This window comes from Anas acuta, chromosome 4 (genome assembly GCF_963932015.1).
Source record: "Anas acuta chromosome 4, bAnaAcu1.1, whole genome shotgun sequence".
NCBI classification, from domain to species: domain Eukaryota; kingdom Metazoa; phylum Chordata; class Aves; order Anseriformes; family Anatidae; genus Anas; species Anas acuta.
In genome coordinates, this window is record NC_088982.1 from 70,893,542 (window position 1) to 70,921,279 (window position 27,738).

A 27,738-nucleotide genomic window follows, 5' to 3' on the forward strand; every position below is an offset into this window, starting at 1 on the left:
GGTAGGATTTAGGGTTTCGATGGCCACTTCCTTGCTTGTTACTGCAGGCTGTTGTATCCTGACGAGTCGCAAAAGGTGGTGCTTTATCACGTGGAGGGGCAAAACCCAGCACGGAGAGCAGTGCAGCCAACAACCACTGTTGATGCAGAGCTTCCAGCCCTTAGCATATGACCTCCATCTTTAAAGTTGTGCTTTTAAATGAGGTTACCTTGTGATAAATGAACTTCCATTTTTTTTTTTTTGTCAGGGTCTGAAGCCTTTGACAAAGCAGCATGACAGTAACCGCTGCCTCGGTTAGCTATCTGACTACGTGGTACTTCTGTTAGGCAGTCCGTGGCAAAAGGGGTGGCTGGTGTGCTGTCCGCTGGGAGATGGCCTCGTGCACTGCACCAAATCCTGCAAACACTCTGGTGGTCTAGTTCAGGAGAGGAAATGTGCCTGGGCAAGTGTACTTGCTTTCCATAAGCATCTTTCAAATCGTAATTTTTCATTACTTTACATTTTCCAGAGCTTGCTCTTGGTGACTCGCTCTCAGTTTTCTCCCGTTGTTGTTACGTGACCTGTCATCTCACGCCGGGCAAACCCCTCCTAAGCTTTCACTTCTCAACACTCTTGAATGTGCTGCTCAGCTTGAAATCAGCTGGGGACCAGGGAGATTGGTGTGTTCGGTGGTAACAAAGAGCACAAAGCACTCTGCTGATAATGCTATTTAAATACCTTTGCAGTTTTTGACAGGTACTGGGTTGCTGCATTTCCTTAGATGCTTTACCCCTTTTCTAAAAGTGCCTGTAATGAGTGTGCCGAGCTGCTTTTTCAGAGAACAAAAAATGAGTATTTTTTAAAATGGAATTCCTACACTTGGCCTTTGAACCACTCTGTGAGATGCAGACAGTGGAATCTGGCACCAAGGATAATCTTCTGCTGATATGGATACGGGGGAATGGCAATGAGGGAGGAATGCAGCAATGGCTTAATATTTAACTATTTCAGGGCTCATACAAACTGCAGTGAAATACAGAGGAATCTCTTCTGTTTACTGAGATGGCTAAAGTCTAAGAAAGAGAACATAATTCTCAGTAAGGCCAGGAATTTCTGCTACCCTTGGGATCTGGGTGACAAGCGTTAAAAGCATAAGCTTAAAGACAAAGCATAACACTGGGTATCAGCAGAGCAAGAACAAAACCCCTTATCTGCATTAAAGATAGTTCAGCAATTTTCCTTCTTAGCCCTTAGTGGAGCCGAAAGGATCGGAATTGGGAGTCTTTTCTCATAACAGCTATTAAAGAGATCTCAAGATAGGAGTAAAACGATTCTTTTTGCTGCCCCTTTCAATGGCTGAGAAGTCCTTAGTGCAGTAAATGCAGCTACGTGATCCTCGAAACCGTTGAAATAAGGGAAGTGCTAAAAGCAAGAACAGGGGTCTTGTTATTCCCTGCTATCACTGGAGCAGCATCATTTTGCAATAGCAGCTAATTTGTCCTCGCTGTTCTGGCACCTGTTAAAATGTAGTCATCTTCATATTTAAGCAATTAAGAGAGGCCCTTTGTTCCTGTTTGTACTCTGGAGCTCAGCCCTAAGATTTGGGAGCCTCACAAATCACACCCTCCATCCATCTTCCACCTAGCAAATTCCCAGATCTGATGTGCGAGCTGCTGTAGGCTAGTTATTTTAGCCATGTTTCCCACAAACTGAGCTGTCACTGCACCTCTCCTCATAGAAAAGCAGGTTACTATTCACAGGATCTTACGGGAACATATACAAAAAGATGTTTGACTTAGGCCAGAGTTAAGGAGCCTTCTCACTGCCTCAGCAATGCAGGACGGGACTTCAGAGCGGTCACACAGCAGCACCGTCTCTCACCATTATGCAAGTGGTCTTAGGGAGGTAGGACAGCCACCACAGCCATTCCTCAGGTCATTCTCACTGCAAAGCTGGAATCTGCAGAGCTTTAGGCAACACAGTCAGGACACTGAGGGTGTCCGAATAAAAAGGGTGAAGTGCATCTCTCTGCTGCCCCTTCTCTTTAGCCCAGCATGAGTCTAAGTGTTCCCTGGGGGAAATGAGGCTGTGCTCTGTACTAAACGGCTGAGGAGCCTGGCTGACCTTTGGGCTACCCTTTCTCTTAGCTGCTCTCTGCTAGTTCTGCATGAGAGCTCCTCACTTGTGGGGATTTTTAGAAGTGGAATTTAACAACTCTTAATCGTAGCAACTACTCAGTCAAAAAAAATGTATTTTTGCTCGTTTTGCTTTGACCAGAAGTGGGAAGCTCGGTCATGCTCATTGTGTGCAATGGGATTGTGTAAGAGCACAAGGTTTGCTGTAAGGCAGAGCACAGCACTACTGACAGTCATAAAAATTATTAGTAATGTGGAGCTGCACTCCATGGTTTGTTTTGGTTTTGTAACACCAAAACAGTGATTATTCTATAATTATAAACAGCCTGGTGTGCACACACCGTCTCTTACACTCCCAAACTCAGCAATTAACAAGTAATGAAAAAAAAAAAGTCCTACTGTTTCCCCAGGGATTAAAAAGCTGAAAAGAAATCAGTCTTAAGCAGTTATTAAATGTTGCCCCCCACATACGTGCATCCATGAAGAGCTCACACTAATTAACTTTGAGAATATGGTGGTGGTGATGTATTGGCTCGCTCACAGCGAACAGCGTTCTCCAAGAAAAAGAAGCCAAGTTTATATTTAACAAGCTTTATCAAACCATTGGAGTAAAGTGAAAAGCACACTGATACGCTATATAAAGTACACAGAAAGGGCTTGGAAAGCTTGCAGAGAATAACTGTGCCAAATACTTTCTCCCAGGATGGCCACTCAGCATACGAGTTGTCGTAGCAAAAAGAAGTGTACACACGGATCTTGTTTGGAGCCCTGCATCTCCTGGGGTAACTCGTTTCATACCGTGTGCACGTTCCTCTCACGGGGGCTGAGCACAGAAAGGGCTGTTTTAAAGCCCCGCAACCTGTTTTTCTAGAAACCCGTGACAACAGCGTTTGGAGAGGACTTTAGGGAAAAGTTTTGAAAAAATATTCTTTGTAGAGCTTTAATTATTGGTCAGTGGCACCAGCTTCAATTTGGAGAATGCCTGTACGTGCGCACAGGTGTAACTTCGATGTTTATAGACTAACAGTGCACCAGGAATGGTATTTTACTGAACAAGAGGAGAGGTGGAGGTAGGCTGGGGGTGCCGGCAGCTGCAGGGAACCTGGGGCTGAGGATGGGCCTCCTGCATGGTGACTGCCGCGTGCTAGGGGTGAGCGGGGTGCAGCATGACTGTAATGCCAAGTGGGTCCTCACTGCAGGGGCCTATCGAAATAGCCAAAATATTAGTACTAACTGTGTAAAAATTAACGGGCCTGCACTCCCTAAACCAACCTGAAGCCCTTGAGGCTGTTTGTGTGTTAATATCCTAGACTGCAAATAGATGTATTCTAAAATCTACAAATGTTTTTTTTTTTTTTTTTTTTAAGTAGGAATAATTCCAAAAATGACTGCAATATTGAGGAATTAATAAGCAATATTGAGGAATTAATACAGACTTCAAGCTTCTTCATTTTGCTATACAGAATTTGTAGCATGTAATACTACTTTAAAAATACATTTGCATTCGGTCAACCTGTTACCAGGCTGCTTATTTTGTCCCAGTTGTAAAAAGCAGGAAGCTACCTCATTCTTATTTTTCGTTTTTCTCTGTCTTCTGGATTTAGAGGGGTTGCTGCAAGATCCTATGTATATATTGTCCTAGCGTAAAAGTTCCTTCTTATCTTTGATTTCCTGAAAACATGGTTGTTTATTTTATTATAAATCACCTCAATTCTTGTCCTCACTTGCCTAAAAAGCATATGCAGACATTTAGATACTTCTTTGAGCGCTGAGTATGGAAAATGTGTCAAGTTTTTAAAAGATAAGGCTCTCACAAATACTGTAGGTGTCAGAGGTGTCTGCAACATCTCAGGACGCACCTGAAACCCACTGCTACTGTTGTTAATTACGCGGGAGACCTGCTTCTCAGAGAGGAACTTTCCCAGACAGCTCCAGCCAGAGCAATCTCTTTATCTCTAGTTTCAGCTGTCTCTCAGGTTTGACACCCGAGTGTTATTTCGGGAGACGTACACAGCCTGGCACTCTTCAGAAGTAAGTGGAAGTCTTTGTAGCCCCCTGAATTCTGCAGCCGTGGCTCTCCCGAAGACTTCTTAAATTTCAGGCTGTTGTGGCTGCAGCTCAGTGTCTAATAACCTGTAAACGACCGAGAGCATTCCTTCCCCTTGTAGCTGAGAACAACTGAAGGACAGACTTTATCGGAAAGTAAAAAATTGAATTACACTTGAATAGAAAACTCCTCCTTTTCAACTTGAGTCTAATCCTGATAATTGTTCAGGGAACTCTAATCCTTTGCAGGGACATGGTAATACCCTCAGCTGTGTTTCTGAGTTTGGCTGCATAGGGTATCTCATGTGGGGTCTCTTCCAAGTACCAGTGCTTTGTGTTGAAATTCTCTTATAAAACAGCTGTGGAAGGTGAGTGCATTGGAAAATTTGAGAAAGGGCTTTCATGTGGCTTCATTTTATTGAGAAACCACTAGCTTAAAAAGTGCCTTTGGAGTTTTTCTCTAAACATGTGCTTCAAGGTTAAAGATTTTTTTTTTCTTGTTGAAAAAGCAGCTTTTGTTAGAAGAGCCTTTAGCAGATTTGCAGTCACCTTTTATGGAGTTCAGATAAATGTTACAGCGTAAATCACCTAGGCGCAAAGTTTATGAATCTTCATGTCAACTATAATTAAGTATATTGAATTTTCCAAGAAAAGCACAATGCCCAGAGCTGCTCTGCCATTTTTTATTAAAGATAAGGAAGTAGGTCACTAACTAGCTTTATCTCATTCATTTCTGAAAAACTACTTTTCTCACAGTTCCACGCCAGCCTGGAGTGAGCAATAATCTGTTTGAAATACTTGAAATTGAAAGAGGGATTACCGCTGATGAATTCGAAGCCAACGATGACCCAGGTAAGATCACATCTCCTGTTTGGGGCCTGGGGTTTAGGATTTATTTTGATTTTTTTTTTTTTTGTGGTGCATTTATACATTTTACAGCACTCCTGCACCTTATGCTCCTTGTTTAGGCTATGCTTTGTAAAAAGAAAACAAAAAACACAAAAGCGAACCTTTATAGTTTCTTTTCCTAACAGACTAAGCACAAAAATAGCATGAATTGTTAGTAGGAATAAGAGCAGCCCTTTTATTGTTTGTTTTAGTACTTTTACATATTCTTTTTCTAGTGCTCTTTCTGCTGCATTTTATTTTCATGTTTATGTGCCAGTGTCAGCAACAAGGGCAATTGCTATAGTTCCTCAGCCAGTGGAATTAAAACCTCTTTCTTTTGCCTTCCTGCTCTGTTCTGCCTAGGTGTGCTGGTACACAGCTGTAATTTTGATAGTGGCCTGTGTGGATGGATCAAGGACAAAGATGATGACTTGCACTGGGAACCCATTAGAGATGCATCAGGTAAGACGCACGCGTACGAGCAGACCCTGTAGTTGAAGGCTTGAGGTTGGTGACAGTTCTCTCATTTGCACAGATTTTGTATCCCTGTAGTTATAGGATATGTTTCACAACCACACCTCTTCTGCGTACAAAAAATGAAAAAAAAAAATCATTGAGAGATGTTTTGTGTTGGAATTTTAGCTGGTATCTTTACAGTACAAATGTATCTAAAAGAGTAATAAGTGTATTTAGTAAAAGATGTCTTAAAAGAATCAGAAAGAACAAAAATGTGGAGTAGAGAACAACTTTTATTTATGGAGAAACAAAGCTTATTTTTCAAACCACCACGCGAACATAATTATTTCCATATTAGTAGTCAAATTAAAGAAAGTGCTGGGACTAGTCTTTGTTCTGCTGCCAAATATAATGTTCTTGGTTTAGTTCAATCTCTCAGCTTCATTTTATTAAATTCAACGCTAAATTACAGAAACCAATGTATAGGAAAATTGTTAAGTAGCTGGAAGGAAGGAAGACTGGGCTGGCAATGAGCAGCAATTTCTGAGTATGTCTAAGTGTGTGCTTGGGGTGGACAAAAGTGACCTTGAAATGGGTGTTAGAGGGGAGTGTGCGCCAGCCACCTGCAGGCCCTACAGGGCAGTGGCAGCGTTAGGTGAGACCCTTTCAGTCGCACACCTCCGGGTGTGCTCCCAGCAGACGGGACACTTGGCAAAGCCACCGGGGAGCTGGGAGAGGCCCCTGGAGGTGTTACCTGTGGGCACCCTGCCCCTGGCTTCCATTGCCATGATGAGACAGTCGTTTGCCAGCAGGGCAGGTGTGCCCAGCAGCTTCTTTTCAGGCAGTTTGGATGGCTAAGTGGAAGTGCCTCCTGCCCACAGGCATGCTCTTGTGTTCTGTAGCTTGTTATGACGCTTCAAGAGTCTCATGGATGACTCAAAGGGCAAAGCTCCCTCCTCCTGCAGAACAGAAAATGGAGCCGTGGTCTGCATGCAGGCTGGCATGTTTGAAAAGACCACCTGTAACTCCTGCACTGTTTTAAACAACGGAGTAAAAACCACTCTATTTCTGAGACAGTACATTATTAAAGCAAATCAATTATCTGTATTCAAAAATTGTTGTTAATACATACTAAGTTCCAGAGCCATGATTTTTAACTGGCTTTTTCTTAGACGTTTTTTTCCCTGGTGTTGCTTCCCAGTCAGGGACACTCAGCTTTTTGTTTCCTGTGCCTGTTCTGTTGCTGTTGACACAACCTGTTAAAACTAGTCCCTTGAAGTCACCCACCCCACTCCCTCCTGTCTGGAATACCTTGTTTCAGAGATTTATTTTCACAGCTTGTGCCTGAGTGTTTGCTTTCACCTTTCAAAGTTTGGCATTTATTGGTTTATCAGAATCTGTATTTTGAAAGGTGCCATGCTGAAGCCTTATAAGCTTATCTTGCATGCAGAAAATGCTGCTTTGAGGGGACCTTTTCCTGTAGGGGCATGCCTACAGCTATGTTGGCTTTGTGCTTACTAAATCTGTTTCCTATTGATTGGGTTCAGTCACTGTAACTATCTGAAACACATGCAGGTAACGAGTCAGGTCACTACTTTCAGAGTGAAATAATTGTATCTACAACAAACAGGTGCAGCTATTTGAATTCTCTTCTTTTAGCAGTTAGTGACTTTGATGCAAAAACAATGCATTAAAAAAAAAAGAAAGAAAGCTTTAACAGATAGTTGGACAAATGGATCCCACTTCACGCCCAAATGCAGACGTGAGCCGTTAGCAGAAAAATACTTGGCTTAGTTAAATCTCACTGAGGCCAAAGGAACTTTAAAACTGGTGTAGAAGTAGTGAATTGGAGACATCATTTGCTTTACTTTTAAGTGTTTGACACGTCCTGGTAGTAGCATGGCAACTACTTCACTGTTAAGAATATAGTCTTATTAATATGCAATATTTAGAAAAAAAATCAAAACCTACAGCATTGGTTTCAATTAAGAAGGCTGTCTGGACCCTTAACTTAGATCCTTTGATACTCCGCTCTCATATATTAAAAATAGATTCTTAGGTTAAGAGTAAAATAAGAATTTTTCTTTCTTCCCTTTTTCTCTTTTAAGAGTGCTCCCTCCCTCCCCCCTTGGTCAGTTTAAATTTGAAAGTTATCCTTGAAAATGTTTTAATGAAAAGTTCAAAGATGAAAGACAGGTGTGAGTTTTCTGCAGGATTTGAAGTTCAATTTATTGTAGTTCTAAGTACCTACATGAAAAGGTGTATGGGATTTATGGATGTATAATTTTTTTCTTTTTTTCTAAAAAAAACATTTAATGGCTGTTGCTATATCCATGAGATCCTCTACTTCTTCATGTACTGGGTGTTTTTATGAAGGTACTTCAAACATGATCAGAGATAATAATGGTGTTTTGAATTAAGTGCTTGTGTTCAGTAGCAGCTTTCTACTGTTAGAGAAAAGGCTTTAGCCCTTTAGAAATCGTAACTAACTGTTTCTAACTTTCTGTATCTCAGCTAGATTAAGAGTTTAAATTATGGTTAAATGGAAATGGTGGGCTTATTTGCAAATGGATACACTTTGAGACTTAACCTGTTAACACAGTTTCCAAGCAAAAAGCAAGGTACAGAGCTGTAACAGCGTAACATTTATGCTGGCCTTCTACTAGCAAACATGCACAGCTTACAAGATACATAAATTTACATGGTAGCTTTGGTGTCACTGTGGTTTTAAAATCAGTCACCAAGGGGATGTCCGAAATGAAGAAACAGATGAACTTCACTTTCAACAGCTGTAGTATTTGCTGTGTAAAAAAGAGATTAGATAAGAAAGCCCTAACCTGGCACACTGTAAGTAGAAGCCCAGCACTGTAAACCTTACCTTGCAGGGGAGATGTGTCAGTTCTGGTTCTCAGTCCAGCACCAATATGCTTTATTTACCACTCACTGGACCTGATGGAGTCCTTTTTAATTTATTTGATAATGCTTCTGCATTTGGTCCTGAAATTTTAAACAGCAGAATTTTACCAGAGTAACTGCTTTCTCTTTTGTAGGGGGACAGTATCTGACCATCTCTGAAGCCGAAGGCAAAGAGGGAAAAGCAGCGCATCTTATCCTGCCGCTGGGCCACATGGCTCAAGCTGGGGACTTATGCCTGTCATTTCGGCACAAGGTGCCCGGCCTGCATTCTGGTGCCCTCCAAGTCTTTGTGAGGAGAAACGGTGCTCACGGCCCAGCTGTCTGGGGGAGGAACGGTGGCCATGGCTGGAGGCAGACACACATAACTTTGCGAGGACCGGGCACCAAGAGTGTGAGTACAATTGCATTTACTGCCTTTTTTTCTTTGCATGAGACTTTGAAGACATTTAGGTGGTGTAGCACTTAATCATTTGCTTTCCAGGTCCAATGTCTGCCTGTTTTTTACTTCTCCATTTATCCTTGCCAATGGAATCACATTTCTAATTAGTTCTCTGTAGAACAAACTACAACACCCATAGTAATAGACAGATGGAAAACTAGAAAATAGCTTGTACTGAGCTACTATCAGGGACTCACTTATCATGTAGGAAAAAGCAACTTAAAGGACAAGACCATACTGTACTTGTTTTGTAAAAAAAAAAAAAAAAAAAAAAAAAAGCAAGTACAAATTTTTTCAAATAGCCCGGATCGAGATTAGTTGTGAAGTATGCTTTAAAAAACAGTGTCATGCAAAAGGAAGGATCATCCCCCTTGGGTTAAGAAGTGGTTAAACAGATATTGATTATGTCTGTTTATATTATATACTATAGCGTATATATAACATATTATATATTTTATATATACTATATACACATGCTATTGTGTATATGTACTATATTATATATTGTGTATATATACTATAATAGTATTTAATAATTTATACTATATAATATATATGCTATTATATAGTAGTGTATATAGTATATATTATATACTATAGTGCATAATATAAACAGATACTATAAACATACACACTATATACTATATATACTATAATAGCATATATACTATAATAGTACACTATTATAGCATATACTATTATGTGTATATACACTATATACTATATATACTATAATATAGCATACTAATGTAATATAATATATATTAGATCTATATAATACATAGTATAAACATACTAAAAAATATAGTGTGTATATAGTATATCTGTTTACATTATATGCTAGAGTATATAATATATACTATATAATATATATAGTATCTATTTATATTATATACTGTAGTATATAATGTATATTAAAATATATAATATAGTATATAATATATACTATAAATATACTATAATAGTATATATAGTATATATAGTGTGTATATAGTGTATAGTATATAATACATGCTATATATACTATAATAGTATATATTACGTACTATTATATATATAATATCCCATATATGTTAATATATGGGATATTGAGAACAGTCATTTCTGACACTGCAGGGAGGTTACCTGTGCTATTGCACATGTTTTTACATTCTTCAGCATACCTGCAGCTGATCTGGATGAGGAGGTAACTGATAATCTAGGTATGCCAGTAAAACAAAATTGTTTAACATAATCGGAAGCAGCTCTATGAAGTCCTGAAGTCCCATGGAGAGTATTTTTAATACCTGGAAATCTTAGAAGCATTGGGTGATTAAAATGATGCATCAAAAGCTCAGCATTTTTCTTCAGTCTCTGCTTTCAGCAGAGAAATAATAAAAAAGATGCCTGATGTTCTGTTAGCTGTAAACGAATGTCAGACTGAGAATGTGGACATTTATAGCAGGTGAGCAATATATTCATCCCATTCTTACAATTTTTGCTAGGTTTAACACTGATCCTCAGAGGTAGGGTGCTGTGTTAAACAAGGTCTCTATAAGAACACTTTTACAGTAAGTATGTATTACTAATTTATTTACTGGCAGACAAGTAAATGAGTTTTAGGGACCCCCAAAGCTTTTAAAACAAGAATAACAGCTCCCCTTTGCACTGTCCACTTCCTCAGCAGTAGCTGTCAGCGTGGCTCGCAAACCGTAACTGATCACTGCCTCGCAGGATCCTGCAGAATTGTCAAGTTTGGGAACTTTTCCAGCCAGGCTGGGTAGCCTAAAGCATTTGTGACATTTATTCCAAGGATCAGGGAATGAGAGAAAACTCTAGATAAGCAGGGAAGGCCCTAGCACAGAAAAATCTGTAGGAAAAATGGACACTTAATTTTCTAGCTAATTAAAAAGCAAAAGCAATTAAATACTAGTGCTTTGGGGGGTGGGGGTGGGCTTCTGAAAACCTGAGAATATGAATAGAGACCAGAATCCTTTATCAGACTTTCTAACGACTTTGCTTTGTGTAAACTATTTCTATAGCATATCCAAAATCATTTATTTCTAAACAGGTATTTCAGCATATTCAACATAGCTTCTCTGACTTCCCTTGTTCCTATGCTTTATTTAAAACATTTGTTTTCAGCAAGCATCCAAACTATTTTTTAACTACACAGGTGAATTTCTGAGCTGTAAGGCTGTATTAACTCTTTTCCAGCTGAGTGATAACAACAGACGGTTACAAAGTTTTGCTGTAGACTTTGGATCGTTTTTAAAACCTGGTCAAAAACACCATATTGAAGCCATTCAGGCTTCTGCTTCCAAGGCAGTAATACTGGTGAGCGATACTGATTTATGGCAAGTCAGCTGGCCATTCTGTAAATCGTCCCTGCCCTGATTTATGGTACAGGTCTTCTAGTCGAGCTTTATATTTGATGAGTTTCTTCTATGCAGGCTAAATCTGGACTGCTAATGGTCTCCGTAAATCCATGCCCAAACTTCCACTGCCATTTTGCAAGCGGTCAGTGCTTCTCTAGATTACCACGGCTCTGCAGGAGCCAGAATTTGTTAAATAGAAGTTGGGGGTTTCCAGTTCCAACTGTGTTTGGCATTTGGACCAAGTCAGCTGTGAGGTGTTTTAGGGACGGAAAGCTCCTCCATTAGACAGGATTTTGTTAGACTAGGCAGGGTGTTGTGTGTTTGCTGTGAGGGACAATGAGAACAGTGCAGCAGGGAGCCATAGAAAGCACAACAGATTCTCCTGTGTGGAAATTCTTACCTCAGATCTGGCAGCTGGAGCAGGGCTTGAATCACCTCCTTGATTTGTGCCATAGCTCCATCCTGAACTGCTGGCTCTTCACAAAGATCCTGCTAAGGTGAAAAAAGAAGGAGATGATCAGGAAAAGAAAAACAATACGTAATTCTCAGCAGAATTATATAGGCATTTTTGAGTCAGTTAAGACTGGTTGTGCTTTCTTATGCTTTTGCTTTCTTACCATTACCCAGTTACTCACACAAGCAAAGATTCTTTCATTTCGTTCTTGCACTCCAATTGTTCTTTTTCTTTTCCCAGGTTATTTTCAGAGGGGAGAAGGGGAAAGGAAGAACTGGGGACATTGGACTTGATGATGTGATCTTGAGGCGAGGACGCTGCTCTGAAGAACATTAGCAAAGACGGGGGACTAGCGCAGTCATCTCCTGTAGCCCTTCTCCTACTATTCCTACCGAGCTTTGAAACAGAGCTGCAAAAAAAAGAAGAACCAGTTGGAGAGTGACAACTTCTTAGTAGTCTGCTAAGTGCAATCTCACTGAAACTTCCCTTAAAAACATGAAGAACACCTCCCCGGGTTCAGGAGCTCCAAACTCAGCGCTGGTTGCTTCTATTAAGCCTTACCCCTAAATCATATTTTGTATGTAATAACTTTATCCTCTCTTATGCCTAATGAGCGCTCACGCAAAGAGCACTTGTGAAAAAGGGAGAAATAATTACAAATGGCGTGAAAAGAAATCTCCGGCTCAGAAAGTTAACAGATACTCGTTACGTTCCCATAGTGCTACTCTTCTATTAATTAGAGTTGACAGACGGTGGGATTGAGCTAGCTGCAGAGCCAGCTCAGCCTGGCTGAAGCCTGGACCTGACCTTTGGCCTGCTGCCATTGACCTTCGAGGAGGGGTTGTTTCATATTAGACAGCATTTACGTGGGTGTTGCATCTGTATTAAAGAGCAGTTACATAGAGTAGGCTCTGCATCCTGTAATATTGCTACTGCTGCGGTTTGTGTATATGTGTATGGTTATGAACATATTTATGTTTTGAATACTTACAGACTCCAGTTGCGAGGTAGTTGGCAGCTGTGCTTTCCTATTACACGAGGCAGGAGTTCAGCACATGGCGTGATCCTACTGGGCCTGCCAACAGATACGTTACCAAAGTCAGTTAATGGTGCTCATTGAGAAATGCTGGTACAGTTCTTTGTGTTGTAATACGGTGAAGGCAAAAGACCAAATCCTAACCTGATGTAAACTGGCATCTGATCATGCTGTCCAGGTTTGCTTTTAGCTCAGGAGCAAGCCCTAACGGGCTCTCAGTCCTGCAAGAAACTCCTGGTTGAGCTGAAGATCGCACAGCCAGGAGAAGGTAACTTGCACCTTGTGTGACTGAGCCCTCTGCAATGCTGAGGGCCTTCCCCTTCCCAGGCCTGGCATGAGCCCATGCCTAAAAAAAAAGGGCAGCTGCCTTATGGCCGTGCAAACAATTCAGACCGTGAAATGCCTTGAGCCACCCTTGTCCAATGTCCATATTCCATCCAACTGTTCTGTATATAATAAGCATTTTACTGTTTAGAACTAGACCAAATATTAGCTCTAGCTGGCACTAAATGTTTATCAGGACTTTGGACTAATTTTTTACTTACGTATCATGCATGTGGTCTGCAGTTTCCCAGGGAATTGTTCGAATTGGTTTGGGATTTTTGGACAAGGAACGTCATCATCATTGTCGTTAGTAAGTCAAAATTTGACAAAGTATTAGTAACATTTCAGAAAATGACAAAAGACAGATAAAGTGTTATTAGTGGCACAGTCTTAAAGCTTCAAAAATGTATACATAGAAGAAATAGGTATTGGCTCTTTTAAATACGTAAAATGTAAAACAAACGTCAGCTTCATGTCATTTTATAAAAATACCATTAAAAAGAAAAAAAAAATTAAACCTTGCAGACAGTCCACAGAAATGAGAGGCCATGTTCTGAGTGCCTGGTTCTGACACAATACCTTCCTGAGGATACTTTTCCAATTTGTCCCCTAGCACTGTATGTAGAAGAGAAGTTTATTTCACCAAACAGATACTCTCCTGCAAAAGTGTGTCAGCAAAAATCTTGAAATGGAAAAACAATGACTTTGTAAAAATTCTTTAACCTATTTTGCTTTGGATATGATCATGATCTTTTTTCTCTTATGTTATTTTGCAATCTGTCAGAAATATTTGTGAATAGTTGAAATGCCTTGTCTTTATTTTAAAGTAATCAGTAAAGAAGGCTGTTACTTACTACTAATTGGAATATCTTGTTTTCATTTCTGGATCAAAAGTCTCATTTTTAGTGCAATGAAATGAACCAAAACATGACAATTCAACAACAATGAGGTAGCTAATTACTTAACTATTCCCAAATTTAAAATTAAAAGTGCATTTCACTATAATATGGTAAGAGCTGTATATATATATTATTCAAAAGGAAGTATATCTATATTATTTGAAGCAAAGTGTGACAATTTTCAAAATAGCTTTTAGAACAGTTTCATGGGTAAATTAAGAGTTTGAGATATAAAATGTCCTTTTTAGAAGAAAACCCAGCAACCACAGCACACTACTGAGCCTGCACAAATTGTATTCTGTGACATTTACCATAATTAATGCATTTTGATCTGCTTCATAAGCAGTGGAAGAAGAAAGGTCTTATATTACCATGGCTCTCTTAGAGTGAGACTCCTTGGTTAAAACGAAAACCTTCTAAGTACAACAAAGTGGGTTTTTGCCCCTTTACAAACAGGCCATAGAAGCCAGAATCTCACTGAATACAGATGGTGAGCAGAAATAAGTACTCAGATGGCAGCAGGAGGATTTGGTGTTTCTGACTGCCCTTCATCTGCACAATCAGACAGGTGACAAACACCGTAAAACCCTGTAACCACTGACGGTGGGCACTGGGATGGCCTTTGGGAGTCTGGCTCTGTGCTAGCTGTCACGGCTGTCGATCACTCACCTCTGGAGCTGGTTGTGCAGTGACACTGTGTCTGCGTGCGTCCCCTCCTCTCTTCCACGTTCACATGGTGTTTGCAAGGAGGTGAGGCTGGTTCATGGGGCTGGTGCGATGCTCCTCTGCTAGCTCCTGCTGGACATCTCAGCCAGGATGGAGCAGATGCTGCCATTTTCACGCGAGCCTCAAGAAAGATCAAAACGTGGCCTGAGGGCTTCCTATGCGGTGATTTATAATTCTGGTTAGAGCATAGTAAATAGATTACTAACTGTGCCAAAAAAACGCCTGCTTAAACACTTAGGCAAGTGGAGAAATTGCACTAAATGCACCTGAAAACAGTTATCAAATGTACTGTACAGCTTTTTACCAACTTACAATTTTATGTGTTAAAAAGACATGCTAATCTCCCCCCCAGTATTAAAAATAAAGATTATTCTTAAATTACAGATACCAATGACAGTGTGCATTTTCTGATACTAAAGTAAGTACAATGGACAGGACAGATCCCAAATTTTTGTTTCCTGTTTCTATGCTGTACTGTCACCTCATGTCTCATCAAAGCCATGTCATTAACTCACTACTGCGTGCTTTCAATAAACCCCATTCCTTCTGGTGTTAAGCCTCCCTAGGTTTCCCTCATAAATCGTCCTAGAGGTGGAAGTTGAAGCATTGTTTTTCTCATAGTTTGAAAATGCAACAATCACCTTAATAAGATTTCACCCGACTCTGCTTAGACATGAGAAGCCAACCCTGAGCAGAAGACTGCTTGTGCCAGCAATCTCCATCCTCCTCCTCTGTCCTCAAAGAGGAAAATACATTTATAGAAATGGATTTTAGAAAGCTGGAGTTTTGTCATCTGAGGTTAACTTCTTTTTGTCAGCTGATTAACTTCTATGCAATTTTAACTTCTATGCAAATTAACTTCTATGCAATTTTTTCTACTTTCATTTATATACATGTGTAAAATTAACTATACATAAACTAACAGCTAGTAAATCTATATAATGGCATATATGTGTATAGGAGTATGTAAAAAGTAGTAAAATATATATGCAGCTATCTGAAACACAAAATGATTAAAGTTTTCCTGGCAGTTAAAATCCACTTGCTTACCTGCTGCTTTATCCTGACATCCTGTAGTCGTGAAGGGTTTGAGGCTTCCACACCAATTAAAGAGGACTGAGCCGAGCACCACACACGGGAGTGAACCTGCAGAGCTGGGAAGAAGCACTAATTTTAGTGGCAGGCTCTGGTGGTGATTTAGAAGAGCACAGGAACATCCTCCTGCTTTGAAATTCTTGGAGCACACCTCCTGCAACCAACGGCCCTAGTGATAGGTGAGGAAATGCATCCTGACCATCCGTAACGCTGTACTTGGCTGAGAGGAAGATGCCACCTGACTGAAGACCTTCACAGGGGACACAGAGACAACTTTAGCAATGAATAATGAGGCACCTTTGGCGTTCAGACACCAGCTCTGAGTTCAAAATGAATCAAATCCCATTCCAATACTGCTCTTGCCACTTCTTGTTAACTTTTATGATCTCTTCACAGCCCAAGCTGTTCCCTTGCTTTGAAATTCACTGTCCTCTACACAGTGCTGGTTGCTTTGGGATAGCCTGCTTTTTGTAAAAGGAAGGGTTTAGCATTTTATTTTTCTCTCTTCTTAAACTTGCCAAACAGCCTGGGTACCACTGCTGGGAGCAGGGCAGTGGTTTATTGTCATAGCAAATAACCCAATTACTGCATCTGAGCTCTCACCAGACTGTTTCCCTTAGGTTCCCATTCTTCTCCCAAGAAATTTCCAATTTAGCTCTGGAGAGTCAGATGGGATATCACACTTAGACATGCTTGATAGATATGGATCGTGTAGCTCTAGCCCTCATTTTCTTAAAACACACATCAAGCAATGAAGCAAAGAGAGCCTGAATTTTCTGAAGAGAAATAATTCCCTGTTCCATACGCAAGGCATTCTCCCCATCGTTACTTCTCCTCATGTTGCTTCCCTGTGTCTGTTAAGAATCAACCAGTTCTTTCTTTACTCTTAGCAATATTTAACCTCCTGTAGTACACGGGCAGGTTTTTGTCCCTTCCCTGTTTTAATCCAGCCACTACACATTCCCCAAGACCCAGGAACAGGTTTCCATTGCTATCAAACCGCTCTTCCACAGGTCCCTTCTGTGTGCCTGTTGCACCCCACAGGCTGAGAAAGCGCACCAGGTATTTGCCCGGCACCCAGAGTAAGGATGCCCCTTTCTGTGTGATACAGCCAAATCCTGCCTTTCTCTGGCACTTCCCCAGGGACTTTTGTTACCCTGCTGTTTGCTGAGCTTTTACCTTCTGCTCAAGCCAGGAAGCCATCACCTTCTCCTGAGTCTTTCCTCACGGCGCATTTCAGCAGCCCGGTGTCTCATTTCAGACTTCCATCCAGCATCCTTTCGATTCAGTGCACGTTTGGCAAACACCTGGCACAGCAAGGTGCAGTGTGTGCTCTGAGAGACGGATTTTACTGCGTTTCCTCGCAGCACTGGTACCAGAGTTTGGGGTTGCCACTTCCAGGGGATCTGAGGGAGACCAAGGTTGCTCTGACACCACTGGTACCCCAGCAAAGGGGGGACCATGTCACCTCTCCCCTTGCCTTTTGCCCCTGCCCTCCTTTAGGTCAAAAAGCCAAAGAAATGGATCCACCAGATTTCTCCCCCTCTTGGGATGGTCCAAGGCAGAATCTCCCCATGTATGATGCAGCATTACTGTGGCAAGCATCAACTCTGGTACAGTGGTACCATGGCTTCTTACTGCAAACAATATTAAAAAAAAAGAAGTGCACCTTTTAAAGAAAACCAATTTTGAAACAGCTTGCTGTGGTTTAACTCGGCAGGCAGTGAAAGGAGCTGAGCAGCCCTTGGCTCTATGTGGGTGTCGCTCTGCAACAACCGAAACCTCAGTGTGTTGTCAGCATTGTTCTCATCCCCAATCCCAAATCCAAAGCACAGACACGTACCAGCTACTAGGAAGAATATTAAGTCTATCCCAGCCAAAACCAGGACAGGGAAAAAGGACCGGATGTGTACCTTAAGCAGCGTCCATCTGTCTTCTCTACACATGTGGTAATGTTGAGCTTCCTCAGACACTGTAAAGCCTCCAGTGGCACAGCCACAAAACATTCCTCTTGGTTTAAGAAAGATGCTTTCAAAGTGGCTCAGTTTGTACTAATATCACTGAGCATAAATCAAGTCTTCACAAATCCTCCAAAGGCCACCACTTTCTCAGCCAATTCACATGCCTGGCTACAGCCTTCGGGTCTCACCTGGTGACACCACCGGGCAGAGCTGCACCATCCACCCCTGAAAGGCTTTCTCCTCATGTGCTTTGTCTTGGGCTGTCGTGCTGCAGCTCTGCAGAGGTTCCACCAAGTACAGAAAGGCTGCTGGTTTCACGTGTGGTTTTATGACTCTGCTCCCTGATGAGCACAGTCACACACACGCAGCACAAGTGCTCAGAGAAGAAGATCAGCAGACAAAAGAACACCCTGAAACATGATCAGGAACAGAGCAAAGGCAACATCCAAACTTTAAATTCAGAAAAAGAAAAGTTGGCCAACTTAACAAGTCTCTTGACTATTACTTCGCTCCAGCAAATGTTGGAACTTACTCACTGGATGTTAACATCAGCGACTGAGGATGCCAAGCACAAGTAAACTTCTTCCTTTTCCCAGGCTCTTCCATCCAGATAACAACACGAGGGGTGGCACCGTGACACACCGGGCTCGGCAACGCTTCCATGCCCAGATGGGATGCTCTCCCTGCAATACCAAACACGCATGATTCACGTTCCCATCGAGGGATCCTTCCAGTCATTGCGCTTTGGAGTGTATAAACAGGGCTCTACGACACAAAAACTGCTCGCTGGTATTAAAACCAATGATTCTATGGCGTGCAACAATTTACATAGAAACCAGACACCTTTACGGCACAGTTAGAGGTGTCATTAAACCGTGAGCAATTCGGTCACCCTCCTGTCATATGCCACCAGTTTTATCCCGCTTATAAAAAAAGCTATTTTAATTGGCTGAACTCCATTACCGAAGGCTGATTACTAAAGCTGAGTGACGTTTAATTACCCACAAGGTACATTAGGCAGTTTTGTGGGGTGTTACACGACCTCAGCATTCTGGCAGCTCAGCTGTGTATTAGCAAGCAGCCCTGGCACACGCACGGGCTCACTGTGAAGCTTGCTGTGAGCTACTCTGCCAGCTTTTATGGGAGTAATTTGTTTCCCAAATGAAGATGTGCGAGTGGGGCTTGAAAAAAACCATTTCATTAATACAAAAAGCAGGCAGATAAAGTACATGGTACATCAAGGGATGCCTTCAGCATCACATGGCCTTTGAGCACCTAAATAGGCGGTTAGAGGGCTAGGCAAAAATTTTTAAGGGTTAAATACAGCACAGCCCCTGTCAAACTGGCCTCGTGTCTCAGTGACGGGGCGGCAGTTCCCATAGGGGATGCACGTGGACTGCACAAACTGGCTGTTGGAAGGAGTCTGTGCACCCCTCCACACCCTTATTTATTATTGCTGAAAATCAGGAAAGTAAACTCACCCACGTGGGAGAGGAAAGAAGCAGGGAAATGCTTACACCGTGCACCCAGAAGGAGCTAAGCCCCATTTACTTGGCCAGGACCCTGCTGCCAATGGCTTCTGCAGAGCAGGATCAGGTCCTTCCTTCACACCATGCAGAACACCTTGCTCGTGGTTACAGTGAATCCTCTCAGCTGTTCAGAGAAACTCATCTGCCCTCCTGTCCTGATGGAACAGCTGAGCAGGGCATCTAGAAAGCTGTGGGGCAGAAAGCAGAGAAAACCTAAAACATTCAAAAGAAGTTGGGTAGCTCTGAGACAAACACGTAGATCAGATACTGATGAAATCACCACGCTCCTGGAGCTGTTTACATGCGGTTTATCTCAGTTGCTAGTTAATTTTTAACAGACGTTGCTCCTCTCCTGTGCCAAGCAGTTCGGAAACTCACTGCAGAAGATCCACACGTGCTCCAGTAACAAATATCCGAGAGTGTTTCAAAGCAGATGTAGTAAATGGAGCTCTTACTCAGTGTAGGAACTGCTGTTTGTCCTATTTCTCCTGCACCTGAAAATGAACAAACTTTTTTTTGCTCACATAAAAGAAATTAAATGCAACAGGCAATGTCCCTCCCACCTTCACTGTGTCCTTCTTTGTGCTACTGATTTTGTATTTTTTTTTTTCACCTCGGTAAGACATGGCATTACCAACTACTCAGAGCTCTCTACAAGCCTCCAAAGTGGTTTCTTCACCGAGACAACCTTTACAAGCTCAAAGTCTTTCACAATGTGCACTCGCACCAACCCTACACCAGGGCGACATCAGGATGAGACCAGGAGAGTGCCCCTGGAGCATTTCAGCAGCTTTGCTGCAGAGCTTCCAGCCCAGCCCACACTGACACCAATTTAGGCAAAGCTCCTGGACAGACCTACCGGTAGCTGTACCAGCCTCACTGTAGGTACCTGAAACACCTTTTTTTGATGAAAAACAAGCTATCAAAGCCTTTACCCTCAGCTGCATACTTTAAAGTTTAGGCCCCCGTCTACCAGGAAGATTCAAGTTAGGTATAAAGCACTGCACCTGGCAGTGTTCGCCAGATCCTGCCCAAACAATAATAAAGTTTCTTTGCCTCAGGACCTGCTGAACCCAAAGACTGTTTTCTCTGGCACGAGAGGCCAATTTACTCCTCGAGATAAATATTAAGCAAAGAGGAATTTTTTGACTTTAGGAACTACGAAGTTGAACTTTTTCCTGCAGCCACAGTCACTCCCCTCGTGCCTCCAACGCTGAGCTATTTTAAATAAAAAATAATTCCTGTGGTATTTTCCTAATAGCCATAAAGCAGCAGGGCATTCTGTCAGACACACGTCGCTATTATTACTCCTCCTGACTACTTCCAAATTCAGAAAGATTAGCCAGCTGTCAAAAGAAGATTAAAAGAAAGCAGGAGTGCTTCCCTCTGAAAGCCTTACTTCATCACTTGTTTTCCCTGGGCAGCAGCTCCGGCCTGGCAGAGAACCGCCCTTCAGTTCTTGCCTTGAGGCTCCGTCACATCTTGGAAATGTCCAAGCCCTGTGTGTTTGTGTGTCGCAACTCGGACCTTCTGCATGCTAAAAAAAGAAAAGACAAGCAAACACATCGAGCCAAAGCACAAGGGAAGTACTGCTGCCCATCCGTGTAGTGATGACATTTTTTGTACCTGAAAAGCTAACGTTAGTTACTTAGAATAAGCAAGGGGCACCAACATCAGCCACCCCAACAATCTTGCTGTTCCCTCCACCTGAGGAGATGGCAGACACACTGGGCGTGGGACTTTGCTCCTAATTCTGAGGAAAGCCCCATGTCCTTATCAGCCTGGGGGCCTCCTGCTGCAGCGCGGTGTCCAGAGGCGCAGACCAGCTCCCTGTTCCCCCTCCTCTGTCCTTGGTCCCTGGTTTGGAACCCAGAGCAACAATTTTTCTAAGAATATATAAAGATAAACAAAGATGAAAATTAGGGCAAATACCTCCTTCCACTGACTTCGCCCCCTGAGCCCTCATCAACTCCTCAGCAAGCAAGGTCAGACCCCATCTATTTTCTATTCATGAGCACAATTTATTTCTGCTTGCCCACGGTTTCTGCCTGGGGAGGGCACTCCCAAGCAATCAACCTTTCACACCCAGCTCCTGACCCCATTCCTTTTCTCCCCTCCTCTTGTGCCTCCCAGCCTCCTGCCCATTTCCAGCTTTTTGCTGCCCGAGCCATGAGAAGAGGCAGTGGCATCGTGCCATTATGCAGAAGAAATTGCCTCCTGCCCTGGCTGCTACCTGCCAGAGCACGTCTGCAGCTGTCTGCCCTCCTGGAGCAAGGCCACGGGATGCACGAGCTCCGGAGCAGCCCCTCCTGGCTTTTGTTTGTATCTTGCCACGCTCCTCCTGTTACTGCAGGGGAGCCAAAAAGCCTCTTTTAACTCAAAACCTAACTTACCGACACAAAAACGAGCACAGCAACTGGAAATAGTGCAGTGCTCATCTGTGTTTTAGAAAGTTACGAGATTTCCGGCACGCTACCGCTCTTTTCCCTTCACATGATGAGTCCAACCCTGACCTGAGAGACACAGTGAGATCCGTGCAGAACAAGATACAGTGAGATCTGTGCAAATCAGAACTTCGCCCTCCCTCCTGGAGCTCAGCTACTGGCTTCAGAGATGGCAGGACTGAGCTTGGTGTTACTGCTGTGTTAGAAAACACATACATTCAGCTATTAGCAAAGTAAAGGTTTTAGTTCAAATGTCTCTCTGCTGGATTTTCACCAGTTGATGAATTCCAGCTTCATTCCTTTACTCAGAATTTACATTTAATCCTTACCTGTATTAGAATTACAAATTTTACTGTTTCTTCCACATCAGACTTAAGGTGAAGACAGGGTTGTAGAGCTCTCTAAAGCTCAGCATTAGTAACTGCTGCAGGAGGAAACAACAAACTAACAAAAACTTGTCTACAGCTTCGGGGTTCAGAGGGCATGAGGGAAGGACTTCATTCAACCAAAAAGCCCAAAATTCCTAGAGAGAGAAGTAAACATTTTTTTTTCCTTGCGTCAATATTGCTTACAGTATTTCCTGTGATTTGTCTACATTTCTAGACCCTTTATTTGTTCTCCTGGACATTGGGAACAAAATCCCAAATCATCTCTTGCCCCTCTGAGCAAGCTACAGTGAGGTACAGCAGGCGGCAAGCTGAACGTGCCTCTCTCTTGCACCTCTGTTTGTATGGAAGGAACGGCATAAAAATGACATAAATATATTCATGTATTCTAGGGCAAGGAGGGCAGGCTTGCCCTGGCAGCTAGCAGACACAGCAGGATGTGCAATTTCTTCTTCAGAGCAGCACGGTGCAGCCTTAACCATGCTCAAGGACTGCTGGAGGAGCGCTGCCCTAAGGAGCAACCTCCTCCTGCAGCACTTTCCCTCATGCTGCAGATGCAGTCCCTGCTGCTCACACAGGAGTACTTCTCCTGACATTCGGCCAGAAATTTGGCTTCAGCTAATTTGAAGCCCGTTCTCCTGGGAGACCACAACTTTGTACGGTTCAGGTCCCATCGTAATAGCCTGGCCAAATATAATTCCTGCGGCTCTTTCGATCTCCCCCGGTTAATCAAACATCTCGGTTTCCACGCTGTTTCAATGCCTCTCACGTCCAGCAACCTCCAAATGTGAAATTTCCCAATTTCCCCTATTATTATACAGTTGCACAGTGACATTTGGTATTAAAAAAAGTAACGTAAATCGTATCACGGCTGGTACTGTATAATTTAACAGAACGTCTCAGACTGCACAACGACTAGCCAGGCAATGACTTCTTGCGTGACACTTCAGCAGTGTCTTGACAACGTGCCAAAGCCTGACAGTAGCCCTGGATTACTGCCTTTGAGCGCTGCCTCTAGGCTGCTCTTCATGCACACTATTCATCGCTGTCCTATTGTTAGCACCAGCACGCTCTGAATGCCACACGCTGAGCTTTGGATCAGGGGGTGTTTCACAGTAGCTTTGCAAGTGATGGCACACAGCAGAGGGAGAGGCGTCAGCTGGCTAAAAAACTCACCTAAAAACAATGATGGAGGAAATCCCGTGCCACTATCATACACCAATTGCTTTTGAAAAGTCGATAGTGTCCAAATAGATGATGCTATAATAAACTCTTGTACCGTGTCTTATTGATCCTACCTTATACCAGCTGCTGTACAGACAGAGATTTCTATTCAGAGGGATCCCACTTGCTATGTCAGTTGCTTAAACAGACAAAAAACCCCACACTGTGTTTTCATCTCTTCTCAGGATGTTTCACCTGAACAGGCTCCTCCTCAAAGAGCTGTGTTAGAAGCTACTTGAACCTTGCAACAACCTCCTAACAGTGGCAAAACATCCACACGAAATAACAGCAAACTATCCACATGAAACTTCTCTCTCTGACAAATTCAGCATAGACTGCTGACAACGCTTGTGGTAATGCTCTCTTCATTCATCATTATAAAATTGTTTGTCTCCAGAGTGGAAGTTTTATTTCAGGTCCTGCCAAGGCTAATAAGCAGGATAAATACTCTCCTCGCTCATGGCCTAGTGGGAACTCTCTTAAGCACCTCGTGTTTGCTATGCGATACCTAGGAAAATGTGACAACCGACTCACCATATGCTAAATGTCAGTCTTCAGAACGAAAGCAGGATTTGACTTCAGCTGCTCACTGTTCTTACCCTCCTCTGATCCTAAAGAGGAGTGATCCTCTGTAAACTTGAGACGTTTTGACTTGAGATACTAGAAAAAAGAAATCAGTATTAGAGGCGTTGTTGTCAGCAGAGTTTTAGATGTACACGTAATGTCACACCAACCTCCTCCAAGGAGGGTTAAGTGCCAGGAAATGAAAAGGAAGGGAGAGAGACAGAGAGAGAAGGAGAGGAAGATGAAGAGAAAGCTGAAAAAAAAACCCAAACCCTCCACTCCCAGAAAAACTTAACCACTAATTTTTTTTAAGATCAATTTTCATAATGTTATCATTCAGAATACGTTCCCTAAGAATTATTTTTCACTTAAAAATGGATATATATTTAATAACAACAACAACAGTGTTTATCTTTGTTATCACTTTGCCAGGGAAACTCTGGGCCACTCCAAATGAACCTGTAAATTTTCATTGTGGTTGGCCTGAAATGAGTATCTGCCCTGATAAAGTGCAACAACGTATTTTGTGGAAATTTAACACATTTTACTTGGCAAAAAGGTGGAATCTCCTAGCAGAAACTGCTTGTAATTCAGTAATCTCCATACTCCTGAAAAAGCCTTTGTTACTCAGGTAAGTTCATAATGAAAGAGAGCCCACAGAAATAATCTGTTAGAGAAGAAAATTAGTCTCTGAAGACACACATCAATGCAGGCATGAGAAGACGTTGTGAGTTTACCTTGGTTGGACTGTATCTGTCGAGGTTTCTGTCACTCTCTAGAGTTTCACCATCACTACATCTGGTCCAGCTACTGCTGCCTGCACTGCAGAGCTAGAACAGACTAATTATGTCTGGTAAACTCCGAATCCTGTCCTCAATGTGTCCAACAAACCTCTAGTTAGGGAAGAACTTGCCCGTTTTCATTTTCAGCTACAGTTCGCGTTATTGGAACTTGACAGAGATGCTGACATCTAAATATGCTTCATATGCCTCTGAGTTCTGCCTGCTTTGCTGTGGTTCCTGAATACATTATGCCTGCAGTTTTCTCCCTGTGAATCACACACATCATCCATGTCAAAATAAATTTAGCACCTATTAATTTCCATTCTTCTGCTCATGAAGTTATTCCACACCTCTAACAGACAAGGGCAATGCGCTGGCAGGGCATCAGGTTGCTGATCCGGTATCACAAAGGTGGTTACAGCATTTCCCCGTTGTGCTGTGTGCAGTCAGCACTCTTCTGACGGCAGGTTTCTGTTGAAATATAAAGCAGGTATATTCTCCTCGTCTTGAAAGAGCCCTTCCCCGAGTTCATGGACTTATGAACTCATTTCTTCCAATTTCAAGAGAGCTGCAGTTTTCCTTGTTCTGCTGTAATTGATGAAGTGTTTTTACCCCCAAGAACATTTCACAGGGAAGTGAAACCCTGCATAGAAAACATTTCATAGATGTTGAAAAGCTGTCGCCTTTGATAATTCCCTTTTCAAGAGAAAACTGAAAAACAAGCATACTTTAAAGGTGCAAAAGACAATTCTCAGGGAAACTAAATCCAAGGATCTGACACAGCAGTGGTACAGCTGGCTAGAGCTCCACTTTTTGACTATCCACTTAAAAATATGAAATGAAAAAAAACACAAGATGTTTTCTAGCGCAAAGTAACTCAGTCTCACAGGAAGGCTTTCCACTTGTACAAAACCATTGCATCCTGTCCTTCAGCCAAATTAAACTCAGCTTCACTTTAGCTGTAACTGTGATTTACGATGCCTCCTTATTACAATCAGAGTGGGTGTATTTTTTGACGAGGAAGTACTGGCACAGCCACAGAGAAAATGCACTTATCATCACGCTTCCACCCTGCCACCTGATTAAAGCAAAAGCTGGATCAATTAGTCATTTTCTTGTTTGGGAAACCAGGTGGTCAGCACCAGCTCTCGAGCATCCAGGCATCATTTGACACCGCCACTGCTTGCCGTGAGAGGCTCTCTCTGCAGGGAGAGGCTCCTGTGTGTGAATGATACTTAACTTCTTCGCCAAGAGAGGCTCTTAATTTAATTAAAATATCTTAAAATGGACACAAGGCAAGAATAAAGCCTGTTTGTCATTGTATACAGATTCCCACTGAGCCTTCCTTGAAGGAAAGTGCTCCAGGAGACCCTCTGAAGTAGGCAATTCCCAGTCAGCAGCTCTGTGAGCATTACAGGGGTAGGTACTGGGTTTATATTGTTAGATATTTTAACACACAGGTAGATGCATCTGGATCCCCACAGAAACCACAGGATAATTTAATAATTAGCAGTACTCCAGTTCTCTGCCTACAAACCATGATACTTGCAGAGTACTAAGCAACGAGTAGACAGTGCTTATATTCTCCATTTCCTGAAGATAGCAGGTTACAGGTTTATCCCAGAAAAAAAAATGCATTGCATTTAGCAGAACAGGATTGTCACAGCTCACACAAACATCAGTTTGTAGCACATGAGGAAAGTTCAACATTGCTCTTTAATACCCAATCCTTTATATTTCATGCTCAGATAGCTCTGTCAAAATCCTGGTATCAAGTGGCAAACTATTGCACCTTCCCACTGACTTGCACTGTAATACACGCCCTGAAATGTATTCAAGAAACGTCATACATGTGTGTACCCAAAAGCTACAAAAATAATAACCCCAGGAAACAAAACAAAGAGATAACAATAGCAGAATTCACCACGGGAGCAGCAGCTTATCAGAGCAATGACAGAAAATCAAGTCCTAACAAAGTACAGAAGTCATGCAGAACAAACATGACTGCTATCATGGTATTAAAAAAGCAGGAAAGAGACAAATCAAACACTGGAGCATGCAGTCAAGTTTCCTCCTACAGTTCAGTCCTGAAGTTCCTGGTGAAACCCAGTTATTTTCTACCAGCTTCAGAGACTTATCTCCTAGTGTTCGTACAGGGGCAGATCAGATTCAGACAGTTTTCTGTCTGACAATGTTTTAGTTACCATTGATGCTAATAAGAAACACAGGGAATGAGACACATCCAGAAAAATCCCAGTCAGGAATGCTTCATTTCCCTTTTCTCCTAGTTCCAAATCTACACTACTGTGCTTGGCATAAGCATTTACCAAGAGGAGACAGTGACCAATTTGGTTCTCAGCTAAAAACGTGTACTTATTTTCATTGAGGAAGATCGTCAGATCCTCTCCAATGTTTCAGTAGCAGAATGAACGAACTCTTTTGGAAATATTGTAAACATTTTTGCAGCTATTCACTATCAAGCTTGCTGCACTAATGACAGAAGATTTCCTGCACTCAGTTTTAACTGTAAATAAATTATCAAGCCTGATCGTAGGCCGAGAACCACATTTATATCCTCAGAGGTGGCAAAAGAAGAGAAGAGAGGAAATAACACGCATATTTGGAAAGAGAATCTGAGGCTCAGGTGAAAACTGGAGACCTGCACCTCCCATGTTCCTAGTTAGCACCTGGCTTTCAGCTCCACTGCTACCAGAAAATACTGAAATCTTGCTCAGGAGTTGGATATGAGTCTCAGAGACAGTAAGGGAAACAGGAGGATATGAAAGCTGGATAAAACCAAGAACCGTAGGCCTGACACAAGAATAAAATGCTGCCATCTGTGATACATATTACATATATATATATTACATATATATGTAATAATAATTCATATGTATAAAAATAATAACCAAATAATAAATGAAATAGTTGATGGTTGCAAAAACGGAGGCAAAGAAACAGGAAGAGAGACTATGCTACATCACATCAAATACATTGCTTTTTCCTCAGGACATCCGTATGTACTGAGTGCACTACGGTACACTCATCACGTTAAACCACTGCCCACACAGGCATAAGTACGTACCTGATAATCTTTT

General features: G+C 42.1%; 1 protein-coding gene and 1 long non-coding RNA gene across 34 annotated transcripts in view; one reads left to right on the forward strand and one right to left on the reverse strand.

Moving 5' to 3' along the window:
- The window catches only part of NPNT (nephronectin), a 55,079-nt gene extending 41,189 nt beyond the window's left edge, over positions 1-13,890 (forward strand). For all 8 annotated transcript variants that reach the window (XM_068681888.1, XM_068681890.1, XM_068681889.1 and 5 more), the window contains 4 exons: positions 4,917-5,012; positions 5,412-5,510; positions 8,555-8,811; positions 11,911-13,890. In XM_068681888.1, the coding sequence (XP_068537989.1) occupies positions 4,917-5,012; positions 5,412-5,510; positions 8,555-8,811; positions 11,911-12,006 (548 nt within the window). In that variant the 3' untranslated portion in view covers positions 12,007-13,890. The remainder of the gene's footprint in view (positions 1-4,916; positions 5,013-5,411; positions 5,511-8,554; positions 8,812-11,910) is intronic.
- On the reverse strand, positions 5,780-27,425 carry LOC137856477 (uncharacterized). Of its 26 annotated transcripts, XR_011096496.1 has the most exons (10): positions 20,640-21,709; positions 19,619-19,734; positions 17,900-19,428; positions 17,281-17,387; positions 16,930-17,156; positions 15,706-15,809; positions 15,297-15,391; positions 11,852-14,830; positions 11,617-11,708; positions 5,780-8,501 (listed from the first exon to the last, which is right to left on the reverse strand). It is a non-coding gene; the product is annotated as an uncharacterized lncRNA (long non-coding RNA). The 26 variants fall into 26 exon arrangements; XR_011096480.1 differs by adding an exon at positions 23,829-27,425 and having other exon boundaries at positions 16,930-19,428; positions 20,640-21,126; XR_011096489.1 differs by adding an exon at positions 23,829-27,418 and having other exon boundaries at positions 16,930-19,428; positions 20,640-20,777.
- Positions 27,426-27,738: the final 313 nt, after the last annotated feature.